The following is a 22,452-nucleotide window of genomic DNA, read 5'->3' as shown; positions in this document are numbered from 1 at the left end:
GCGGAGGCGGAGGGGTGGGAGGGAGAGAAGGTGGGGGGAGGGGAAATGAGAAAGCTGGAGAAATATGCATTCATCCCTTGTGGTGGAGGTTGGTTGGTGGGGGGTGTGGATCTGACGAGGGAGTCGCGGAGGGAGTGGTCTTTCCGGAACGCTGATAGGGGTGGGGAGGGAAATATATCCTTGGGTGGTGGGGTCTGTTTGGAGGTGGCGGAAATGACGAAGGATGATACGATATATCTGGAGGTTAGTGGCGTGGTAGGTAAGGACCAGTGGGGTTTTGTCCTGGTGGCGATTGGAGGGGCGGAGTTCAAGGGCGGAGGAGCAGGAAGTGGAGGGATTGCGGTGGAGAGCATTGTCAACCATGTCTGCGTTCTTTGAAGGAGGAGGCCATCTGGGTTGTTCGGTATTGGAATTGGTACTCCTGGGAGCAGATGCGGTGAAGGCGAAGGAATTGGGAATATGGGATGGCGGTTTTACAGGGGGCATGGTGGGAAGATTAGATACTTGTATAACAATCAGACGAGTGCAAGCAAATCCAGAGCTGGTACATTCCAAAGGCAAAAAGGGAGGGAAGAAAACCAACAGAAAAAGGAGAGACAAACAATTCCTTATGTGACTTGGTTTAACAGTCAAGAATACAGAGAATGATTTTACCTTTCTGGGAACACCATTGATGTGAAGTTTTACCATGTATTTCCCACAGGGATTATACTCTGGCTGACCCTTCCTATTCTGAGGATAAATAATGCTGCAAATCAAAATGTAAAGAAAAAAAATAGTGAATGCACAATTTTAAGGTAGCACATATTCAGCTCCACTATATTTTCTATCTGTAAAATCTTTTGACACCAGGTACAATCCCAACATGAGGGTAACTATCTCCTAGGTATCTACTGCTCTTTTCTGCAACTAATGTAACAAGGGGTACATCAGGTTCCACGCGATCAATTGTGTTAGGGGACTTCGTGGGAGGTGCACAGACAGACGTTTCTGTGGCCAGCAGTGAAATATCAGAATGGTGTGTTGCCTCCCTGGTGCCAGGATCAAGGATTCCTCAGAACGGGTGCAGAATGTTCTCAAAGGGGAGAGGGACCAGGAGGTCATTGTAACACATTGGTACCAATGACATAGGAAGGGAAAAGGATGAGATTCTGGAGGAAGAATATAGAAAGTTAAGCAGGAATTTGAAAAGGAGGTCCTTAAGGGTAGTAATATCTGGATTACTCTCAATGTTACGAGCTAGTGAGAGTAGGAATAGGAGGATGGAGCAGATGAATGCTTGGCTGAAGATTTGGTGTATGGAAGGAGGATTCACATTTTTGGATCATTGTAATCTCTTCTGGGGTAGAAGTGGCCCCAGAAGGATGGATTGCACCTGAATTGGAAGGAAACTAATATACTGGCAGGGAGATTTACTAGATTTAAACTAGTAAGGAGGGGAAGTGGGACCCAGGGAGATACTGAGGAAAGTGATCAATCTGAGACTGGTACAGTTGAGAAAAGAAGCAAGTCAAACAGTCAGGGCAGGCAGGAACAAAGCAGAGAACAAGATAGAATTAATAAATTAAACTCATTTATTTCAATGCAAGAGGCCTAACAGTGAAGGTAGATGAACACAGGGCATGGTTAGGAACACAGGACTGGGATATCATAGCAATTACAGAAACGTGGCTCTGAACTGGACAGGACAGAAAGCTTAATATTCCACGATATAAATGTGAAAGGAAGGATAGAAAGGGAGGCAAGAGAGAAGGGGGAGTGGAGTTTTTGATAAGGGATACCATTACAGCTGTGCTGAGGGAGGATATTCCCAGAAATACATCCAGGGAATTTATTTGGGTAGGACTGAGAAGAAAGGGATGATCACCTTATTGGGATTGTATTATAGACCCCTAGTAGTCAGAGGGAAATTGAGAAACAAATTTGTAAGGAGATTTCAGTTATCTGTAAGAATAATAGGGTGGTTATGGTAGGGGATTTTAACTTTCCAAACATAGACTGGGACTGCAATAGTGTTAAGAGTTTAGATGGAGAGGAATTTGTTAAGAGAGTGTACAAGAAAAATTTCTGAGTCAATATGTGGATGTACCTACGAGAGAGGTGCAAAACTTGACCTAATCATGGGAAATAAGGCAGGGCAGGAGACTGAGGTATCAGTGGGAGAGTACTTTGGGGCCAGTGACCATAATTCTATTAATTTTAAAATAGTGATGGAAAAGGATAGACCAGATGTAACAATTGAAGTTCTAAGTTGGAGGAAGGCTAATTTTGACAGTATTAGGCAAGAACTTTCAAAAGCTGATTGGGTGCAGCTGTTCGCAGGTGAAGGGTCGGCTGGAAAATAGGAAACCTTTAGAAATGAGATAATGAGAGTCCAGAGAAAGTATATTCCTATTTGGATGAAAGAAAAGGCTGGTAGGTGTAGGGAATGCTGGATGACCAGAGAAATTGAGGGTTTTGTTAAGAAAAAGGAAGCAAAAGTCAGGTATAGACAGGAGAGATTGAGTGAATGCTTAGAAGTGTATAAAGGCTGTAGGAGTACACTTAAGAGGGAAATCAGGGGACAAAAAAAAGGGGACATGAGATAGCTTTGGCAAATACTGTTAAGGAGAATCCAAAGGGTTTTTACAAATACCCTTTTGTCCTTAATGTAACTAGGGAGAGAAGAGGGCCCCTTAAAGACCAGCAAGGCATCTTTATGTGGAGCCGCAGGAGATGGGGGAGATACTAAACAAGTATTTTGCATCAGTATTTACTGTGGAGAAGGACATGGAAGATATAGAATGCAGGGAAATAGATGGTGACATCTTGAGAAAAATGTCCATATTACAGAGGAGGAAGTGCTGGGTGTCTTGAAACACAAAAAGGTGGATAAATCCCGAGGACCTGAGCAGGTCACTGTGGGAAGCTAGGGAAGTGATTGCTGGGCCCCTTGCTGAGATATTTGTATCATCGATAGTCACAGGTGAGATGCCAGGAGACTGGAGGTTGACTAATGTGGTACCACTATTCAAGAAAGGTGGGAAGGATAAGCCAGGGAACTATAGACTGATGAGCCTGATGTCAGTGGTGGACAAGTTGTTGGACGGAATGTATTTGGAAAGGTAAGGACTGATTAGGGATAGTCAACATGGCTTTGCATGTGGAAAGTCATATTCTAGACTAGAGTGATGCTAGGAAAGCACAGCAGTTCAGGCAGCATCCGAGGAGCAGGAAAAATCGACGTTTCGGGCAAAAGCTCACTCTAGTCTAGAATCTGATTTCCAACATCTGCAGCCCTTGTTTTTACCATGTGGAAAATCATGTCTCATGAACCTGACTGAGTTTTTTGAAAAAGTAACAAAGAGGATTGATGATGGTAGAGCAGAGGACGTGATCTATATAGACCTCAGTAAGGCATGTGACAAGGTACCCCATGGGAGACTGATTAACAAGGTTAGATTAGATTAGATTACTTACAGTGTGGAAACTGTAGAAGACAGAGGGTGGTGGTGGTGGAGGGTTGTTTTTCAGACTGGAAGCCTGTGACCAGTGGAGTGCCACAAGGATCGATGCTGAGTCCACGACTTTCTGCCATTTATACAAATGATTTGGATGTGAACATAGGAGGTACAGTTAGTAAATTTGCAGATGACACCAAAATTGGAGGTGTAGTGGACAGCGAAGAAGGTTACCTCAGATTACAGTGGGATCTTGATTAGGTGGGCCAATTGCCTAAGGAGTGACAGATGGAGTTTAGAGAATTGCGAGGTGCTGCATTTTGGAAAAGCAAATCTTAATGGTAAGGTGCTAGGGAGTGTTGCTGAACAAAGAGATCTTGGAATGCAGGTTCATAGTTCCTTGAAAGTAGAGTCACAGGTAGATAGGATAGTGAAGGTGGCATTTGGCATGATTTTCTTTGTTGGTCAGAGCACGGAGTATAGGAGTTGGGAGGTTATGTTATGGCTGTACAGGACTTTGGTTAGGCCACTTTTGGAGTATTGTGTGCAATTCTGGTCTCCTTCCTATTGGAAGGATGTTGTGAAACTTGAAAGGGTTCAGAAAAGATTTACAATGAATGTTGCCAGTGTTGGAGGGTTTGAGCTATAGAGAGAGGCTGAATAGGGTGGGACTATTTTCCTTGGAGCGTTGAAGGCTGAGGGGTAACCTTATAGAGGTTTATAAAATCATGATGGCATGGATAGGGTAAGTAAATAAAGTCTCTTCCCTAGGGTGGGAGGAGTCCAGAACTAGAGGGCATAGGTTTAGGATGGGAGGGGAAAGATATAAAAGGGACCTGAGGGGGAATATTTTCATGCAGAGGGTGGTGCGCAGAGGGAGATGCACTGCCAGAGGAAGTGGTGGAAGTTGGTACAATTGCAACATTTAAAAGGCATCTGGATGGGTATATGAATAGGAAGGTTTTAGAGGGATATGGGCCAAGTGCTGGTAAATGGGACTAGATTAGGCTGGGATATCTAATCGGCATGGGCAAGTTGGACCAGAGGATCTATTTCCATGCTGTGCATCTCTATGACTCTATAACTAACTGTTAATGGGAATTTGGGAGCAGTCTGGAATCACTCCCTGAATTTCCCTTTCTTGGAGGATATGCCCAATTTCCACTCAACACTTCTATTGAATCCTTACATTAAAATGTGGAACTAACTGAATGCAGAACAACAGGTACAAATCTACATTGTAACTGTGTGGCACTATCGGCTGTTGCAGGTCACTAATATCCTACAAATCATTGCATCTTCCACTGTGATCCATCATTCATGACTGGTGCTGTATTGTGGGTAAGACATTCAAAATACCTCCCTATGGACATGGTAGCAGCAACGTGAACCATGTGGGCCCATTAGCACAGAAGGTAGTCAACAGGAATGCTAACAGTCATTGAGCTGGAGAAGGCCAAATGGGACATGTGACCAGTTACTAGCGATCTGTTAAAAGCAGTCCTTTAAAATATAATCATGCAAGAAAATGGTTGAATACCTTGTGATCAACTTTTTATTGTAACGTCTTTCATATGCAGCCCCGATGGCTAAAGAGGCCACAAAGGAACAGTCAGATACCACAGTCTGAAAATGAATGTTTTAGAGATTAATCTCTGTGACCATTTAAATGCTTTGAATTGATAAACAGATAGGCAGCGAAACCATCATTTAACGCATTACCAAACTGAGAAAGAAGGATTCTCACTTGCAGATTATGTTTTCCAATGCATCACATGCAGGAGGCAGCCATTGCATGCTGCAGTATTTGAATTCTTACATCTAATGTTACAGAACTGTTACGAAAACTACAAATGTCAGTGCAACTGCAGAGCCTGTTCATACATAACATCATTCATAAAGGCAAGCAGGCAAAACTACACTGGCATTTTTCAAAAACCTTTGTATTGTTAGGGCATTAAAAACAAAGTGGATCATTCTCGCCTGCTATGCCATTTACATTAGATCACGCCTGATCTTGATCTGAAATTCATTTCTCTGCTGCAGTTTGGTATCTCAAAAGGTGTTTATTTGCCAACAATCGATCATTTATAGTTTTGAAACTTTATGATGGTTCCTAGCATCCACAGCTTTCATGGGGAAAAAGAGAATTTCCATCATTGATAGGCTTGCTGAATTAAGAACACCAAAGATAGGAGTACGGTGGCCAGCTGGCCCCTCCAGCCTGCTTTATCATTCAACTAGATCACTGCTGATCTTCTACTTCAATGCCATTTTCCCCATATTCTTTGATAATGTCATGATCACAAAATCTATCATTCTCGGTCTTGAATATACCCAATGACAAACTCCACGTCCCTCTATGGTAAATTTCCATGGATTCCACCACCCTTTTACTGAAAGAATTCACTGGTTTGAAATCAGATATGGAATTGGGCGACACCACTCTTTTGAAATCTAACAATGACATTTAAACAATTAAATGTGAACAGAAAAGTTGACCTTAAAAATACTGACCTGTTTTATACTAAAACTAGATACAGTATAAATCATTGTAGGGTTGTTGCAGAAGTCATCTGGTCGCACCCACCGGGAAAACAATGCTTTCTGCTTTGGTGATAATACCAGCTTGCCTGCTTTGTCCCTGGGGGGAGAAAAAAAGATGACTTTGAAAAGCCAGCAAGTCTCTCTGGCCGGCCAATGGGCTGAAGAGGTGGTCATTTTTGTGGATAGCAGTTGAGGATGGAATTTAAGATAATGACTCAGACAAAGTTGACGTCAATATTAACTTTGATGCAGAGATGATACAGAAGGAAATCAAAAGTTTCAAAAAGGTTAAATACACACTAGCCAGAGACCAGAGCACAGGCAAAGGTGAATGTAAACTTCTTAAACTGAATGCAAGACTTGAGGAGGACTGTGCCTGTTTATATCATCATTTATCCAAATCATCTGGTTACAACATAATTGTTAAATATAAAGAACATCTGGTCAATAAATTCAAGAGCTTGATGAAGGAAAATCTTAATTTCAGACTGCTGCTTAACTGACAGTAATCGCTTTTTTAAAAAAATAAAATTGTTTTGCAGCAGGAACAAAGTCTGGTGTTTAATACCTGCAGGGAGACAGAATAAACACTCCCTCATTTTCTATAAATATAAATCTCCCATGATATTACTCATGGCAAGCCAGATTATAAACTGTTTTGAAACACAGAAGTTCCATAAAATTCAGTCTTGGTTTAGCGGCAGCACTCTTGCCTAAGTCAAGATTGTAAATTCAAGCCCATTCCAGAAATTTAATACTATCCCTAAAATTGACATTTCAAGACGTACTGAAGAAATGCTAAAATGTCAGAGGGGACAGTTTGCATATGAGATGTTAAAAGCTTTCATGACACTATTTGAAGAACCACAGGAGTATTTTTCCCTTAAGCAACATCAACAAATTATCTGTGTATTATTCTCAGTGCTGTTGTGGGACCTTGTTATGCGCGTACTGAGTGTCATGTTTCTTACAACAGTTGACTACATTGCAAAAACACTTGACGGGTCCTATGGATGCAACGGTACTATGTGAATGCAATTTTGTTTTCCTTCTACTACGTAATATATAGTGTATGGTTTCTGCCAAGATAGAATACATATTCCCTGCAGCAGGAATAAAAATTAAAGTAAATACTCAACAGTTTTCAATAGCCCAGGTTTCCCATCTGTTTTTGCAGGGAAGTCGTGAATAAAAAGTATCAACTATTTTTGTATTGTAATTTTTTGGCATTCATCAGCTGGATGCTATTATTCTGTGAAGAACTACTGAGCACCCAAAGAGGTTGTTTATTAAAACAGCAAAATATTTCAATTCCTTGATTGATTTGTAAAATAATGTACTATTTTCCCAATTTATCTTCAAAGACCTTTGAAGAGACCTTTCTGAGACAGGTCAGAGGATTCCAAAACTTCAACAATAAATTTTCATGTTAAAGTTGAAGTGCCCCATGCTTTTTACTGTAATAATAGATGGATTTAGTCTTTCTAGAATCATTTACACATGGGCATCACAAAGGAGGAGGATGAGGCCTGCATTTAGATAGACCAAGTGTAAATCCTAAATTGAAAATGTGTTGCTGGAAAAACACAGCAGCTCAGGCAGCATCCAAGGAGCAGGAGAATCGACATTTCGGGCATGAGCCCTTCTTCAGGAATTCTTCAGGAAGGGCATGAGCCCTTCTTCAGATTCCTGAAGAAGGGCTCATGCCCGAAACGTCGATTCACCTGCTCCTTGGATGCTGCCTGAGCTGCTGCGCTTTTCCAGCAACACATTTTCAGCTCTGATCTCCAGCATCTGTAGTCCTCACTTTCTCCTCGAAGATTAAATCCTAAATTCCCAATTTGTAAAGACACTGCAAGGATTGAAAAAAAAAAATTCCCTTACATGTACTGAATGTTGTAAAATTGAAAAGCTATGTATTAGGAGCTCTTAGATTTCCAAAAGTACGTTTTACATCAGAAACACAAACTTACGAGAAGGGCATTGGAAATGCAAATCGCTCTTTCAGATCCACACTCATGAAAGGCACATATTCAATTCCATTGATCTTTGACGTTTTTCTGAAAGAAAATCAATTGGTAAGCATCAAAATCAAACAATAAAAAGATTTAAATAATACATTGGTTCAGCATTATCACCTCTCAAAGCTACCTTATCAAGTACATCAAAAAATAATTTACTTCCAAAAAAAAGGACCGATGCACTCAAAAATTACTCCATTTGATTGCCTAACCATGCAGTGCAGTATCAGTCAAGAAGTTTAAATTAGAGTGCCTGCACCCATTAAAGGCATGAAGATTTAAAATAAGACTAATTACGTGGGGCTGTATTATGCACAAATTGATTGGTATGATTCAGATGTTACAAAAGTGGCTACACTTTAAAGGCTCTTCCCTGGCTCTTCAAATGTTTTGGGATGTCGTAGAGTCATAGAGACGTACAGCCCGAAACCATAAAGAGTGCTATATAAACGAAAGCTCTTTCATTCTAATCATTAAGTTATGCCTGAAGTCAATACTGTACAGAGATGATTTTAAGGTGTTCTCACCGTAGCACCTCGATTTCTTCTGGTGAGTAAAGTTGGCCATGGGATGACTGTTCAACACCCTGAACTCTAGATATGAGTGGTTTATCATTCAGTGTAAAATCCGATCCCAGTGGCTGGAAGGATCGAATTGGCTGACTTGGTTTACCCACACCATGCTTCTTTTCTGCAGGAACTTTGGGTGCAGAGTCTTTTAATGCTTCAGCTCTAGATGGGAAATAAGATTAAAAAAAAGACAAAATTACAAAAAAAGCTTTTGCAACTCCCAAACTTATGATGTCTACCTCTTAGTCCAAGGGCACCGGTTAATGGGAACATCACCTTTAACCTTTTCCCTTTAACTCTCAAATAACCCAATTTAGAAATATATTGCTATTTGTTTAGGATTACTGGGTTAAAATCCCAGACCTCCTACAATAGCAGCTCTGAGAGGGAACCTTCACCACATGGTTGCAGCTATTTGTAAGTCAACTCATCACAATTATGTCCCATCCCAAATTACCTTGACAAAAGAGCCAGCAATGTTTATATTCCAAACATAAATAATTATGCCAGCAGTGGCTCAGAGCACAGCAATCTTGGTTGAACTCAATGGCTCACTCCAGAAATCTAGACTGATACTTCAACCCTGTACTGCTGGAGTGCTAAACTGGTAGCTATGCTGTCTTCTAGATGAGATTTGTAACTGACACCCCCAACTGTGCTCTCAATAATATAAAAAAAATTCCATAGCCCTGGCCAATATTATGTACCTTTGTTTCAAAGGAGAATGAGAGATAGACCAAACCACTTCAAGCCAGTAGTAGGCAAATTACTGAAATTAATCTGAAAGACATGATAAACCATCACTTAGAAAGGTACTGATTAATCAAGGATAGCCAGCATAGAATTTTTAAGAGAGAAGTTCATGAACTTGAAGTGGTCTACATGGACTTTAGCAAGGATTTTGACAAGGTGCGACACGGCAGTGATTAAAAAAAAACCTTAAGACTTTGAAGAATGTAACAACCTGGGTACAAAGTAAGCTCAGTGGCATGAAATAAAAGGTCATTGTTGATATAATGGAAATGGAAGAATATATCCAGGGGGAGTTAGTACAGGGCTTAAAACTAGGTTTTTAAACAATGATTGGGACTTAAATGAGAAGTTTTCAGATTACACAAAAAATGGCCATTTGGCCAATAATGAAGAGGACACCAGTAGATTGCAATAAGAGTCTGCACTGATGAGATGGCCAGAAAAATGGGGCAAATAGAAGTCAATCTGGAGAGGAGAGGGGTGAGATGCATTTGGTGGATGCAGGGGGTCAATAAGGCAAAGGAATACCGAATAAATGAGAATATTGAGAGGTGTAGAGGAAGTGAAGAAGTTTGGCGAAAATATCCACAGATCCCTGAAAGTAGGATGGAGTGATAAAGGTGGTTAAGAAGGCACATAGAATTTGTTAATAGTTGAGGTATAAAATATAACGGTCAGGAGATAGTGCTACCTAGATTTTAGGCCATAACTTGAATATTGTGCAGTTCTGGTCATCTTATTACTGGAAGTATGTAAGTGCATGAAAGAAGGTAGAGAGAAGATTTACAAGGATTTTGTCAGAACTGGAAATAAAACAATACAGGAAAGATTGGATAGGTTGAGGTTGTTATCCATGGTACACAGAAGAATAAAGGGAGACTTGACTGAAATGCACAAGCTTTTAAGGGGCCCGGCTAGATAAGAAATGTGTGAACTGGTGAAGGGGAGGTATCGATTTGAAGTTATTCATGGAAAAACTGGAGGGAAGATGAGGAGGTTTTTTTTTAAACCAAGAGCATGGTAAGGATCTGGAACTCACTACCTGGAAAATCTGCGCAGCAGAAATCCTCAACACATTTGAGAAGGTACCTGGATATGCACATTAAGTGCCATAACCAACAGAGCTATGGACCAAATACTGGAAAGTGGGATTTAGTTGGGTGGCTTGCTTCTCAGCTGGCACAGATACAATTAGCTAAGTGACCTCTTTCTGTGCCATACATTTCTCTTACTCCAATCAAATTATTATGCCTTAGTAAAGTCGGCACTATGGGTGTGTTCAGAACAGTTTTTACCCAGATACAACATATCAATTTGTTTTTTTAAAAATCAGGCTCACCGAGTGGGTCAGGAGTCATTACCATGGCAACAACTCTCTCGCTCCTGGGCAGGCAGACAGCCTGTTTGTGAACAATAGAGCAGTTGAAACTCTTCAACTCTTTTAAAAAAGACCTCTCTCCCCTTGCAGACAGATAACAAAGAATTGAAAAGATACCTGACTATTGATTATTCACTAGTCAATAAATTATTGCCTCTAATCAGTGACAGAAACCACACAATTAGTCCATCAAGTGCCCTGTCTGCAGTAAATAACTTAAAGGACTTGAAAAGGAGGACTCGAGGCAGCAACTGAGACCTCATCGAATTCTATGGACTGGTGCTATCAAACTGTGTTCACCTAAAATCACTGCCTCTGCTGTTTGGCAGCAAGTATCTCTGAACATCTGAGTTCATCTAAGAAAAATTAACAGCCAGCGGAATTCACAACTGACCTTGGAGAAACCTGTGTGGCAGAGCTCACAGCAGGGGAGCAGCTAAGTGGCTAGTTTTTAAATGAAACCTTACTGTTTTTTGTAAATCTACAACAGTGAATAGAGTGGTTTCTCTTTTGATTATATGATTTTAGTGAGACCTGTCTCAATTAAACATTAAAAAATGTAAAAACACAGGTACTAAGTTAGCCTCAGCCCATGTTTTTACAGCAGTAAAGCTGTGCAGTTTTTGGGTCTGTAGATTGTTAAGGTACAAACATGGCCTTGAGTGGAGTGGTGTGCTCTTCCTGTTGGACATGGGAGATTAAGGAGAGTTTCCACATTACTAGTGATTATGTCTGCAGGAAGCGTGTTTGGCTGCGAATCCTGTTGGACCACATGGATCAGCGGCAATCAGGAATTTACAGGAGTTAGAGGGTGTGATGGATGGCAGTTGCAGAAAGGAGGATAAATCGAAGATACAGTCAGATAGATGAGTTACCTCTAGGAAGGTAGGAGAGGGAGGCAGGAGTCTCCTGTGGCTATCCTCAGCTCAAATAAGTATGCTGTTTTGGAAAATATAAGGGATGCTGGACTCACAGGGAAATGTAGCACTGACAGGTACCAAGGGGTTTGCGAGGTTTCAAGTGATCAATTGTAATAGGGGATTGTCTAGTCAGGGGCACAGACAGATGATTCTGCAGCTGACAGCTGGTGTGCTGCCTCTCTGGTGCTAGGATCAAGGGCATCTTGGGGAGGGTGTAGAATATTCTTGAATGGAGTGGGACCAACAGGAGGTCGTTGTACACATTGGAACTAACGACATAAGAAGGGAAAAGGATTAGGAGACAATATAATAAGTTAGGCAAGAACTTAAAAAGGAGGAATATCTGGATTACTCCTGGTGCAACACACTGAGGGTTGGAATAGGAAGATAGAGCAGATGAATTAGAATCTGAGGTGCTGGTGCAGGGGACAAGATTTAACATTTTTAGATCAATGGAATCTCTTCTGGGATAAAAGTGACCTGTACAACAAGGAAAGAATGCACCTGAAGTGGAAGGGGGTTAATGTACTGGCAGGGAGATTTGCTCAGGAAGATTTAAACTAATAAAGGTGGTGTGGGGGGAAAGAGGAAGGGAAACGGGGGGAAAGAGATCAGTCTAAGACTGGTATAGTTGGGAAAAGGGGCAAGTAAAACAAACAGTCAGGGCAGGCAGGAACAAAGCAGAGAACGAGGCAGGACTGATAAATTAAACTGCATTTATTTCAATGCAAGACGCCTAACAGGTAAGTCAGATGAAATTTGGGCATGGTTGGGAACATGAAACTGGGATATCATAGCAATTACAGAGATGTGGCTCAGGGATGCATAGCACTGGAGGCTTAATGTTCCACAGTATTGATGTTATAGGAAGGATAGAAAGGGGAGCAGGAGAGGAGGGGGAGTGGCATTTTTGATTAGAGCTAACATTACAGCTGTACTTAGAGAGTATATTCCTGGGAATACATCCAGGTAAGTATTTGGGTGGAATCGAGAAATAAGAAAGGAATGATCACCTTACTGCGATTGTACTATACATCCCCCAATAGTCAGCGGGAAATTGAGAAACAAAATTTGTAACGCGATCTCAGTTATCTGTAAGAATAATAGGGTGGTTATGGTAGGGGATTTTAACTTTCCAAACACAGAATGGGACGGCCATAGTATTAAGGGCTTGGATGGAGAGGAATTAGTTAAGTGTGTATAAGAGATGGATGTAGCTACCAGAGAAGGTGCAAAACTTGACCTACTCCTGAGAAGTAAGACAGGGCAGGTAACTGAGCTATCAGTAGAGGAGCACTTTAGGGGCCCGCAACCATACTTCAATTAGTTTTAAAACAGTGACAGAAAAGGATAGACAGGATCTAAAAGTTAAGTTGGAGGAAGGCTAATTTTGATGTATTAAGAAAGAATTTTCAAAAGTTGATTGGGGGCAGATGTACACAGGTTAAGGGACGGCTGAAAAATGAGAAGCCTTCAAAAATGAGACAATGAGGGTCCACTATGTGCCTGTTAGGGTGGAAGGCAAGCATGGTAGATGTAGAGAATGATAGATGTTGAGGGAAATTGAGGTTTTGGTCAAGAAAAAGAAGAAAGCATATGTCTAGTATAGATAGCAGAGATCGAGTGAATCCTTAAAAGAGTATACAGGCAGTAGTATACTTAAGAGGGAAATCAGGAGAGCAAAAAGAGGACATGAGATAGCTTTGGCAAATAGGGTTAAGGAGAATCCAAAGGGTTTTTACAAATACATTAAAGACTAAAGGACAACTAGAGAGAGAATAGGGCCTCTCAAAGATCATCCAAGCAGTCTATGTGTGGAACTGCAGGAGATGGGGGAAGATACTAAATGAGTATTTTGCATCAGTGTTTACGTGGAGATGAATATGGAAGATAGAGAACATTGGGAAATAAATAGAGACATCTTGAAAAATGTCCAAATTATACAGGTAGTGGTGCTGGACCTTAAAACGCATAAAGGTGGATAAATCCATGGGACCTCATGAGGTGTACCTGAGAACTCTGTGGGAAGCTAGTGAAGTGACTGCTGGGCCCCTTGCTGAGATATTTGTATCACTGATAGTCACAGGTGAGGGATTGGAAGACCGAAGGTTAGCTAACATGCTGCCACTTTTTAAGAAAGGTGGTAAGGAAAAGCCAGGAAACTACAGACCAGTGAGCTGATATTGATGGTGGGCAAATTGCTGCAAGGAATCCTGAGGGAAAGGATTTACATGTATTTGGAAAGGCAAGGACTGATTAGTGATAGTCAACATGGCTTTGTGCATGAGAACTTGTGTCTCACTGACTTAGGGATTGAGTTTTTTGAAGTAACGAAGATGATTGATGAGGGCGGAGTGGTGGACGTGATCTATATGGACTTCACAAAGGGTTCGACAAAGCTCCTCATGGGAGACAGGTTAGCAAGGTTAGATCACCTGGAATACATTTGGATTTGGATAGCCATTTGGATACAGAACTGACTCAAAGGTAGCAGACCAAGGGTGGTGGTGGCACATTGCTTTTCAGACTGGAGGCCTGTGACTACTGGAGTGCCACAAGAATCAGTGCTGGGTCATTTTGTCATTTATATAAATGATTTGGATGTAAACATAGGAGGTACAGTTAGTAAGTTTGCAAATAATACTAAAATTGGAGGTCCAGTGGATAGCAAAGGTTTCTTCAGAGTACAACGGGATCTTGATCAGATGAGCCAATGTGCTAAGGAGTGGCAGATGGAGTTTAAAAATCAGATAAATGTGAGGTGTTGCATTTTGAAAAGGAAAATCAAGGCACAACTTCTACACTTTTAAGATGTATAGCATTGAAACAGACCCTTCAGTCCAACTCATTCATGCCGACCAGGTATCCTTGATTAATCTGGCCCATTTGCTAGCACTTGGCCCATTTCCCTCTACACCCTTCCTATTCATCTACCCATCAGTATGACTTTTAACTGTGGTATAGTACCAGCCTCTAGCTCTTCCCGTGGCTGCTCATTCCATACAAGCACCACCTTCTATGTGAAAACGTTGCCCAAGGTCCCTTTTTAAATCATTTCCGTCTCACCCTAAACCTATGCCTCTTGTTCTGGACTCCCCCACACCTGGGAAAAGACCTTGCCTACTTACGCTATCCATGCCCCTCAGGATTTTAAAAAACCTCTATAAAGGTTGAGAAAATATATAGCCTTAAAACTTGTCATTAAGCATTTAGACTAAATATAATACTGAATTATAGAACACATTTACTGCACACTAGAAAATAAACAGGACAGGCAGGGAGGAGTCAGGCCACAAAAGGTGGAACTCAGGATGTACAGAAGATAAAAACATCTGTTCTCATCCAGTAATAACAGAATGTTCTAAAACAGCTAAGAACATTTGCCTTAACATCAATGAATCTGAGTAAACAGGAGACAGAGTGATAACATTCATGGTGTAAGCATGTCAAAAGCCTTGTAATTAACAGTCAGATCCTATTATAATGGATTGTTATTACCCTTGCAAGCTAGGCCGACAGAGGGAAAAACGTTTTTCCGTTACAGTCCCTGCCCTGGGTGTTCAAAAGGACGCGAGAGAGAGAGACCATTTTAGTGCTGAGATGGCCAAAGCCATACAGAATTAACTCAGTGGTCTAATTCGAATGCATATTTACTTGCTAAGGATTGAACATTTTGAATTTAATTGCATTTTGGGCCTTTACGTTGATTTTGAGTAGCCATCGCTGATTATGAAATGCAAACTCTGTAAAAGGTACTATTAATGAAGCTTTAACTTACTTGCTGTTCTTACAGACCATGACTGCCCCACTGTCAACTCTAACTAGTCAGATCTTATGTCTTACTTGAATTTGAATCACAACCTTGAAAAGAAAGCATGTTAATTTGAGACCTTACGGTAACATTTCAGCCTCAGCTACAGAATAATTCTGTGCTTAAGATACAAAGCAGGAGTCTGCAATTAGATTACTTACAGTGTGGAAACAGGCCCTTCGGCCCAACAAGTCCACACCACCCCGCCAAAGCGCAACCCACCCATACCCCTACATTTACCCCTTACCTAACACTACAGGCAATTTAGCATGGCCAATTCACCTGACCTGCACATCTTTGGACTGTTGGAGGAAACCGGAGCACCCGGAGGAAACCCACGCAGACACGGGGAGAATGTGCAAACTCCACACAGTCAGTCGCCTGAGGCGGGAATTGAACCCGGGTCTCTGGCGCTGCGAGGCAGCAGTGCTAACTACTGTGCCACCGTGCCGCCCACAAATTAAGTTAAAAATTATTCTAAACCTAACATTGAAGAGATTCTGACACAATCTGTCAGGAAGCCACTTTATGGTCAAAGTTTGCCCTCCTCACTAAGAAGTCATTTTGTAAAACAATGATGTCTGACATGCCATACTAAGGTAACCTCTTATAACCTCTACCACTTAGTTTAGAAAGATACTTCTTTATGATAGACACTTATCTCGCCACCAGGTGCCTGTCTCAGCTGGATCTGTTTTTCCCACCTGATGGATGGCTAAGAGCCTATAGGAGTGATCAGTTAATCGTGCACAGACCTGTCAATTAACTCTCTTCCTTACGAAATTATTGCTTTTCCACTGTTATCTGTTGTGGTTCTGTTCGCCGAGCTGGAAATTTGTGTTGCAGACGTTTTGTCCTCTGTCTAGGTGACATCCTCAGTGCTTGGGAGCCTCCTGTGAAGCTTCACAGTAGGCTCCCAAGCACTGAGGATGTCACCTAGACAGAGGACGAAACGTCTGCAACACAAATTCCCAGCTCGGCGAACAGAACCACAACAACGAGCACCCGAGCTACAAATCTTCTCACAAACTTTGAACTGTTATCTGTCTAATTAAGAACATGCAGTGTTTTTGTAATCTTTTTGTAGAAAGGAAGCCTGTTTGTGACAGAAGAGTGGAGTAGCCTGTGAGGGCTCTTAAAAGAAGAGTTGGTACCTTACTCTAAGGTTTTAGAACCTTAGCTAGCCTGACTTATAGGTGTCAGTGTTATGTTGTAACAGTGATGCTATTGGTAAATAAAGGAGAAGACTAAAATTAAACTAAACTCTCTGTAAGAGGTTTTTATTCCAGACCACCAAAGAGTACAACCTCCAGGACGACCCAAGAGAGACTTACAGGTCTGAGTCCACAAGGGATTTCCTGGGCTGTCTCAAATCTGTACTTTATCAAGGTCACCCCTCAACCTCTGACGCTCCCAGAAAAACAGCCCCAGCCTATTCAGCCTCTCCTTATAGCTCAAACCCTCCAACCCTGGCAACATCCTTGTAAACCTTTTCTGAACCCTTTCATGTTTATAACATCCTTCCTAGAGGAGAAGACCAGAATTGCACACAATATTCCAAAAGTGGCTGAAAGAATGTCCTGTACAGCTGCAACATGACCTCCCAACTCCTTTAGCTCAATGCACAGACCAATAAAGGCAAGCATACCAAACACAGTCTTCACTATCCTGTCTACCTCAAACTCCATTTTCAAGGAACTATGAACCTGCACTTCAAGATCTCTTTGTTCAGCAACACTCCCCAGGACCTTACCATTAAGTACGTAAGTTCTCCCTTGATTTGCCTTTCCAAAATGCAGCACCTCTCATTTATCTAAATTAAATTTCATGTCACTCCTCAGTCCATTGGTCCATCTGATCAAGATCCTGTTGTAATCTGAGGTAACCCTCTTCGCTGTTCACTACACCTCCAATTTTGGTGTCATCTGCAAACTTACTAACAATACCTCCTATGTTCACATCCAAATCATTTATATAAATGACGAAAAGCAGTGGACCCAGCACTGATCCTTGTGGCACTCCACTAGTCACAACTCTCCAGTCTGAAAAACAACCCTCCACCGTCACCCTCTGTCTTCTACCTTCGAGGCAGTTCTGTATCCAAATGGCTAGTTCTCCTTGTATTCCATGAAATCTAACCTTGCTAACCAGTCTCCCATGAGGAATCTTGTCAAATGCCTTACTGAAATCCATATAGATCATGTCCACCACTCCGCCCTCATCAATCCTCTTTGTTGGTTCTTCAAAAGAAAACTCACTCAAGTTTGAGACATGATTTCCCACGCATAAAGCCATGTTGACTATCTCAAATCAGTCGTTGCCTTTCCAAATAGATGCAAATCCTGTCCCTCAGGATTCCCTCCGACAACTTGCCCACCACCGATGTCAGGCTCACTGGTCTATAATTCCGTTGCTTTTCCTTACCACTTTTCTTAAAAAGTAGCATCTTGTTAGCCAACCTTCAGTCTTTCAATACGTCACCTGTGACTTTGATGACACAAATATCGCAGCAAGGGACCCAGCAATTACTTTGCTAGCTTCCCAGTGTACTTGGATACACCTCATCAGGTCCTGGGATTTATCCAACTTTCTGTGTTTCAAGACATCCAGCACCACCTGCTCTATAATATGGGCATTTTTCAAGATGTCACCATCTTTCTCCCCCACATTCTGCATCTTCCATGCCGTTCTCCACAGAAAACACTGATGCAAAATACTTGTTTAGTATCTTCCCTATCTTCTGTGGTTCCACGTATAGGCTGCCTTGCTGATCTTTGAGGGATCCTATTCTCTCTCTAGTTACCCTTTTGTCTTTAATGTATTAACCCCTATTTGCCAAAGCTATCTCTTGTCCCCTTTTTGCCCTCCTGATTTCTCTCTTACGTATACTTCTACTGCCTTTATACTGTTGTGGAGTTTCACTCAATCTCTAATGTCTATACGTATGCTTCGTTCTTTTCCTTGGCCAAAACCTCAATTTCTCTAGTCATCCAGCATTCCCTACACCTACCAGACTTGCCTTTAGCCCAAAGAGGAACATACTGTTTCTGGACCCTATCTCATTTTTGAAGGTTTCCCACTTTTCATTCGTCCCTTTACCTGTGAACAATTGCACTCAACATTTAAAGTTTCTTGCTTAATACCGGTAAAGTTGACCTTCCTTCAATTTAGAACTTGGATCCTGTCTATCCTTTTCCATTACTATTTTAAAACTAATACAATTACGGTTGCTGGCTCCCCCTCTGACTCAGTCACCTGCCCTGCCTTATTTCTCAAGATCCTGGGAAGTGTTGGTGAACAAGGAGACCTTGGAGTGCAGGTTCATAGTTCTTTGAAAGTGGAGTCGCAGGTAAATAGGGAAGTGAAGGCAGTGTTTAGTATGCTTGCCTTTATTGTTCAGTGCATTGAGAGAGGAGTTGGGAAGTCATGTTGTGGCTGTACAGGACATTTGCAATACTGTGCGCAATTCTGGTGTCCCTGTTTTAGGAAGGATGTTGTGAAACTTGAAAGGGTTCAGAAAAGATTTACAAGGCTGTTGTCAGGGTTGGAGGGTTTGTGCTATAGGGAGAGGTAGTATAGGCTGGGGCTATTTTCCCTGGAGTATTGGAGGCTGAGGGGTGACCTTATACAGGTTAATGAAATAACATGGGGTATAGATAAAGTGAATAGACAAAGTTTTTTTTTCTTGGGGTGGGCAGAATCCAAAACTAGAGGGCATAGATTTAAGTTGAGAGGGGAAAGATTTAAAAGGGAACTCAGGGGCAACTTTTCCACACAGAGAGTGGTGTATATATGGAAGGAGGGGCCAGAGGAAGCAGTGGAAACTGATACAATAACAACATTTAAAAGACATCTGGATGGATATATGAATATGAAGGATATAGAGGGATATAGGTCAAATGTTGGCAAATGCAACTAGATTAATTTAGGAAAACTGCTCGGCATGGATGTGTCGAACCTAAGGGTCTGTTTCCGTGTTGTACAACACTATGACTCTAATACCTTTTTCCCATCCATAATATTTCTTTGTTATTTGTCCAAGTCTATCTGCATGTGTGTTGAGGTTTAAGGAGGAATAGAGGTTAAGTTAAGACTTAAATTGACTAGGCTTATTTGCTCGCTAGTGGTTAGAACTGACCTATTTGAAATAAAGAGTGATGTCTTGTTAAACACAGAAACTTGGTCAGTGTACTTTGTTAATCTGTGTTTGTCAGGCAGGTAAATTGGGGATTTTGAGTAACTGGATTAAATCTTTAACGTTTGTGAACGTTTTGGAAGTATTGATGCTCGAGCATTAAGTGAGTAGGGCGAAACAATCAACATCAGAAAAACAGATTATTTACGTGGAACTTACTGCATGAAAATGAGCTGCTGTTGTTGACAGTCACTACATTTCAAAAACTATAAAGCACTAATCGGACTATTGGTCAAGACAGATGCTACGTTAATGCAAGGCTTTCATTACTAAATGTTTATCGATGGAATGGAATGTTGTACCCATCTCCAAACGACATTGCTTTCCCAACCTGTATAAGGACATGCATTGCCAAAAAGTGCTACTCCCTTATTGCAGTAAAACATTTTCACTGTAATACTGAGATAACATCACCTCATAAAAATGAAAACAGGCCTCACCTAGAGCTTGCCCCTACAGAAATTTTTAATCCAAACTTGCTTTCACAAATTCATGGATCATTTTAAAAACCAAATTTAATTTGCAATAAAGCAGTTGGAAATCAAATAACTTAATCAACAAAAGTTCTTAAAACCAAAATAACATTACAGCTTAACAGGATTAGTTTCTTCAAAAGAAACATGATCCCTACAGGACAACATTCCAAGAAGCTATGTCTCAATTATTTTAACCTAAATGCATTATTCTTACAGAAGTTGAAGCAGCATGTAACTGACTTCAATTCGCCATCTCTGGTAATCAAAAAATATTTCATACCAAGTATGATACACAAGCATAACTGAGGTACTTCAGACTGAAATTGGTCATATCTGAATGCACTGAAGAGCAAGCAAGGATCCTTGCCAAGGTAAGGTAGGGCGCGACTTGGACTCAGGAGATCAGAGCATTGTACAGGGTTTACATCTAGATAAAAACAAACTAATGTATTGATATGACTTGTATTCCTATTAGGATAGTCCTAGCTCAGATTAAATAATGTGTCCAAACCAATCCCTGGCAAAACAGTAACTGGAGCTATATTTCAATAGTAGATAATACCTTACTCAGAATAGTGATTTTTTTTTAAGCTGTTTGGGATTAAGGTGCAGTATTACAATCAAAGAGAATGTTGTACAGCAGCCACTCAGAATACTCTTAGGCTCTATATGCAAGGTTTGCCTGAAAGGGAATTGTTCTTTGTTTCGATATGTAGACAAGTTCAGAAGTAGGTCTGCCAGAGAGCAAAAAGTGACTCACCTGTCAAGTGCTTGTCGAGCTAATTGCTTCAATTTACCCTGCAGTGTTTGATCAGAGGTCTCATTAGCCTAGGATGAAATATACAGTGTATATGCTTAACTCTTTACTCCAATTGATCCTTGAAGTACATTTGGTCACATACATACAACTTAACATAGACTTTCATGTTCCAATTTGGTCTATGATTCTATAGTTTACTCACAGTGTTCAGGCACAATTCAACAGCCTCAGTGTACAGCTCCACAGCTTCATCGGCATTGCCCTTCTCATCCTCATCGAATGCTTGCGTGACCAGGAAGTGTGCACGTTCTAGATCCATCTGCTGCTTTGATTTGAGAGGATCTCCTTTGTGGGCCTGTGCTTGAACTTTGCAAACATGGAACAATTTACAGCTCTGAACATTTTTTTCCCCCATTTTAGAATACATACATTTTCAAAACATCATTGTAAAAATCTGTGGTTAAAAACCAAATGCCAGAACACATTTCAAGTTCCACTGTGCATGACCCAATTTATTTTGGTCAGCCATACTATGATGTAGTATGAGTTATTCATACTCTTAATGCAAGTTGTACTCACCTGCAGAGTAAAGAGCCTGCACACGGTCCATGTACTCGGTTATTTTCTCCTGAATACCATCCAACTTCGAGCCAGCGATGCCAGCGCATATTAATGCTTGAGCGGCTTCCTACAAAATATATACTGGTTTTAGTAGACACAGAAGTTGGTTCTTTCTTGATGCAAACTTCCAAGCAGAAATAAAAGAATGGCTATATTTCTACATTGCCATCCACAAACACAAAATATTTGAAGAGTTTTGACTTCTAGGAAATGTAGCAGTGAATGTTTACAAAATCTATCCCCACAAAAGATGAAGTAATGAACAGATGAATTGTGCTGGTGAAGGTAGATGTGCGTTAAACATCAGCCAAGAAATCTGGGCATGTTTTTCCTTGAAGAGTGTCATAAATCTAGACCCAGGTCAATGTGGTTGACTCTTAATCATCTGCGATGGCCAAGTAAGCTACACATTTCAAATGCCTTGGGATAGGCATCAAACCCTGCCTTAAAAAGATGGCAGGAAAGATTTTCAAGAGTCGAGAAATGTGCCACAAGATCCAGAAATCCCAACATCCCTTTTTAAAAAAAAATTAAATTCCCTACAGTGAAAACAGACCCTTCGTCCCAACCAGTCCACATTGACCATCCGAAGAGTAACCCACTCAGACCCATTTCCCTCTGACTAATGCACCTAACACTATGGGCAATTTAACGTGGCCAATTCACCTGACCAGCACACGTGGGAGGAGACCGGAGCACCCAGAGGAAACTCACGCAAACACGGGGAGAATGTGCAAACTCCACACAGATAGTCGCCTGAGGCTGGAATCAAACCTGGGACCCTGGTGCTGTGAGGGAACAGTGCTAACCACTGAGCCGCCTTTCTTCATGTCTACAGTGCCAGTCCAAAATCCGTGGTCAATGTTGAACCATACGATGTTGATTGTGCAAGGCGATGTGTTGGCATGGATTTAATGGACTGGACTTAAATTTCCCAACTCACAAACTGGAGATTTGAGGT

At 41.2% G+C, this 22,452-nt stretch overlaps 1 protein-coding gene across 2 annotated transcripts in view; it reads right to left on the bottom strand.

Annotated features, from left to right (window-relative positions):
• capn7 (calpain 7) overlaps positions 1-22,452 on the bottom strand; it is a 52,106-nt gene that overhangs the window by 28,287 nt on the left and 1,367 nt on the right. For both annotated transcript variants that reach the window (XM_043719266.1, XM_043719267.1), the window contains exons 2-9: positions 21,450-21,558; positions 21,073-21,236; positions 20,871-20,938; positions 8,536-8,739; positions 7,961-8,047; positions 5,958-6,084; positions 4,981-5,066; positions 655-748 (exon numbers count right to left, since the gene is read on the bottom strand). In XM_043719266.1, the coding sequence (XP_043575201.1) occupies positions 655-748; positions 4,981-5,066; positions 5,958-6,084; positions 7,961-8,047; positions 8,536-8,739; positions 20,871-20,938; positions 21,073-21,236; positions 21,450-21,558 (939 nt within the window). The remainder of the gene's footprint in view (positions 1-654; positions 749-4,980; positions 5,067-5,957; positions 6,085-7,960; positions 8,048-8,535; positions 8,740-20,870; positions 20,939-21,072; positions 21,237-21,449; positions 21,559-22,452) is intronic.

The sequence above is a fragment of the Chiloscyllium plagiosum genome, chromosome 29 (assembly GCF_004010195.1).
Source record: "Chiloscyllium plagiosum isolate BGI_BamShark_2017 chromosome 29, ASM401019v2, whole genome shotgun sequence".
NCBI lineage: Eukaryota > Metazoa > Chordata > Chondrichthyes > Orectolobiformes > Hemiscylliidae > Chiloscyllium > Chiloscyllium plagiosum.
Note: the sequence above shows the minus strand (reverse complement) of the source record. Positions and strands in the feature narration are given on the sequence as shown.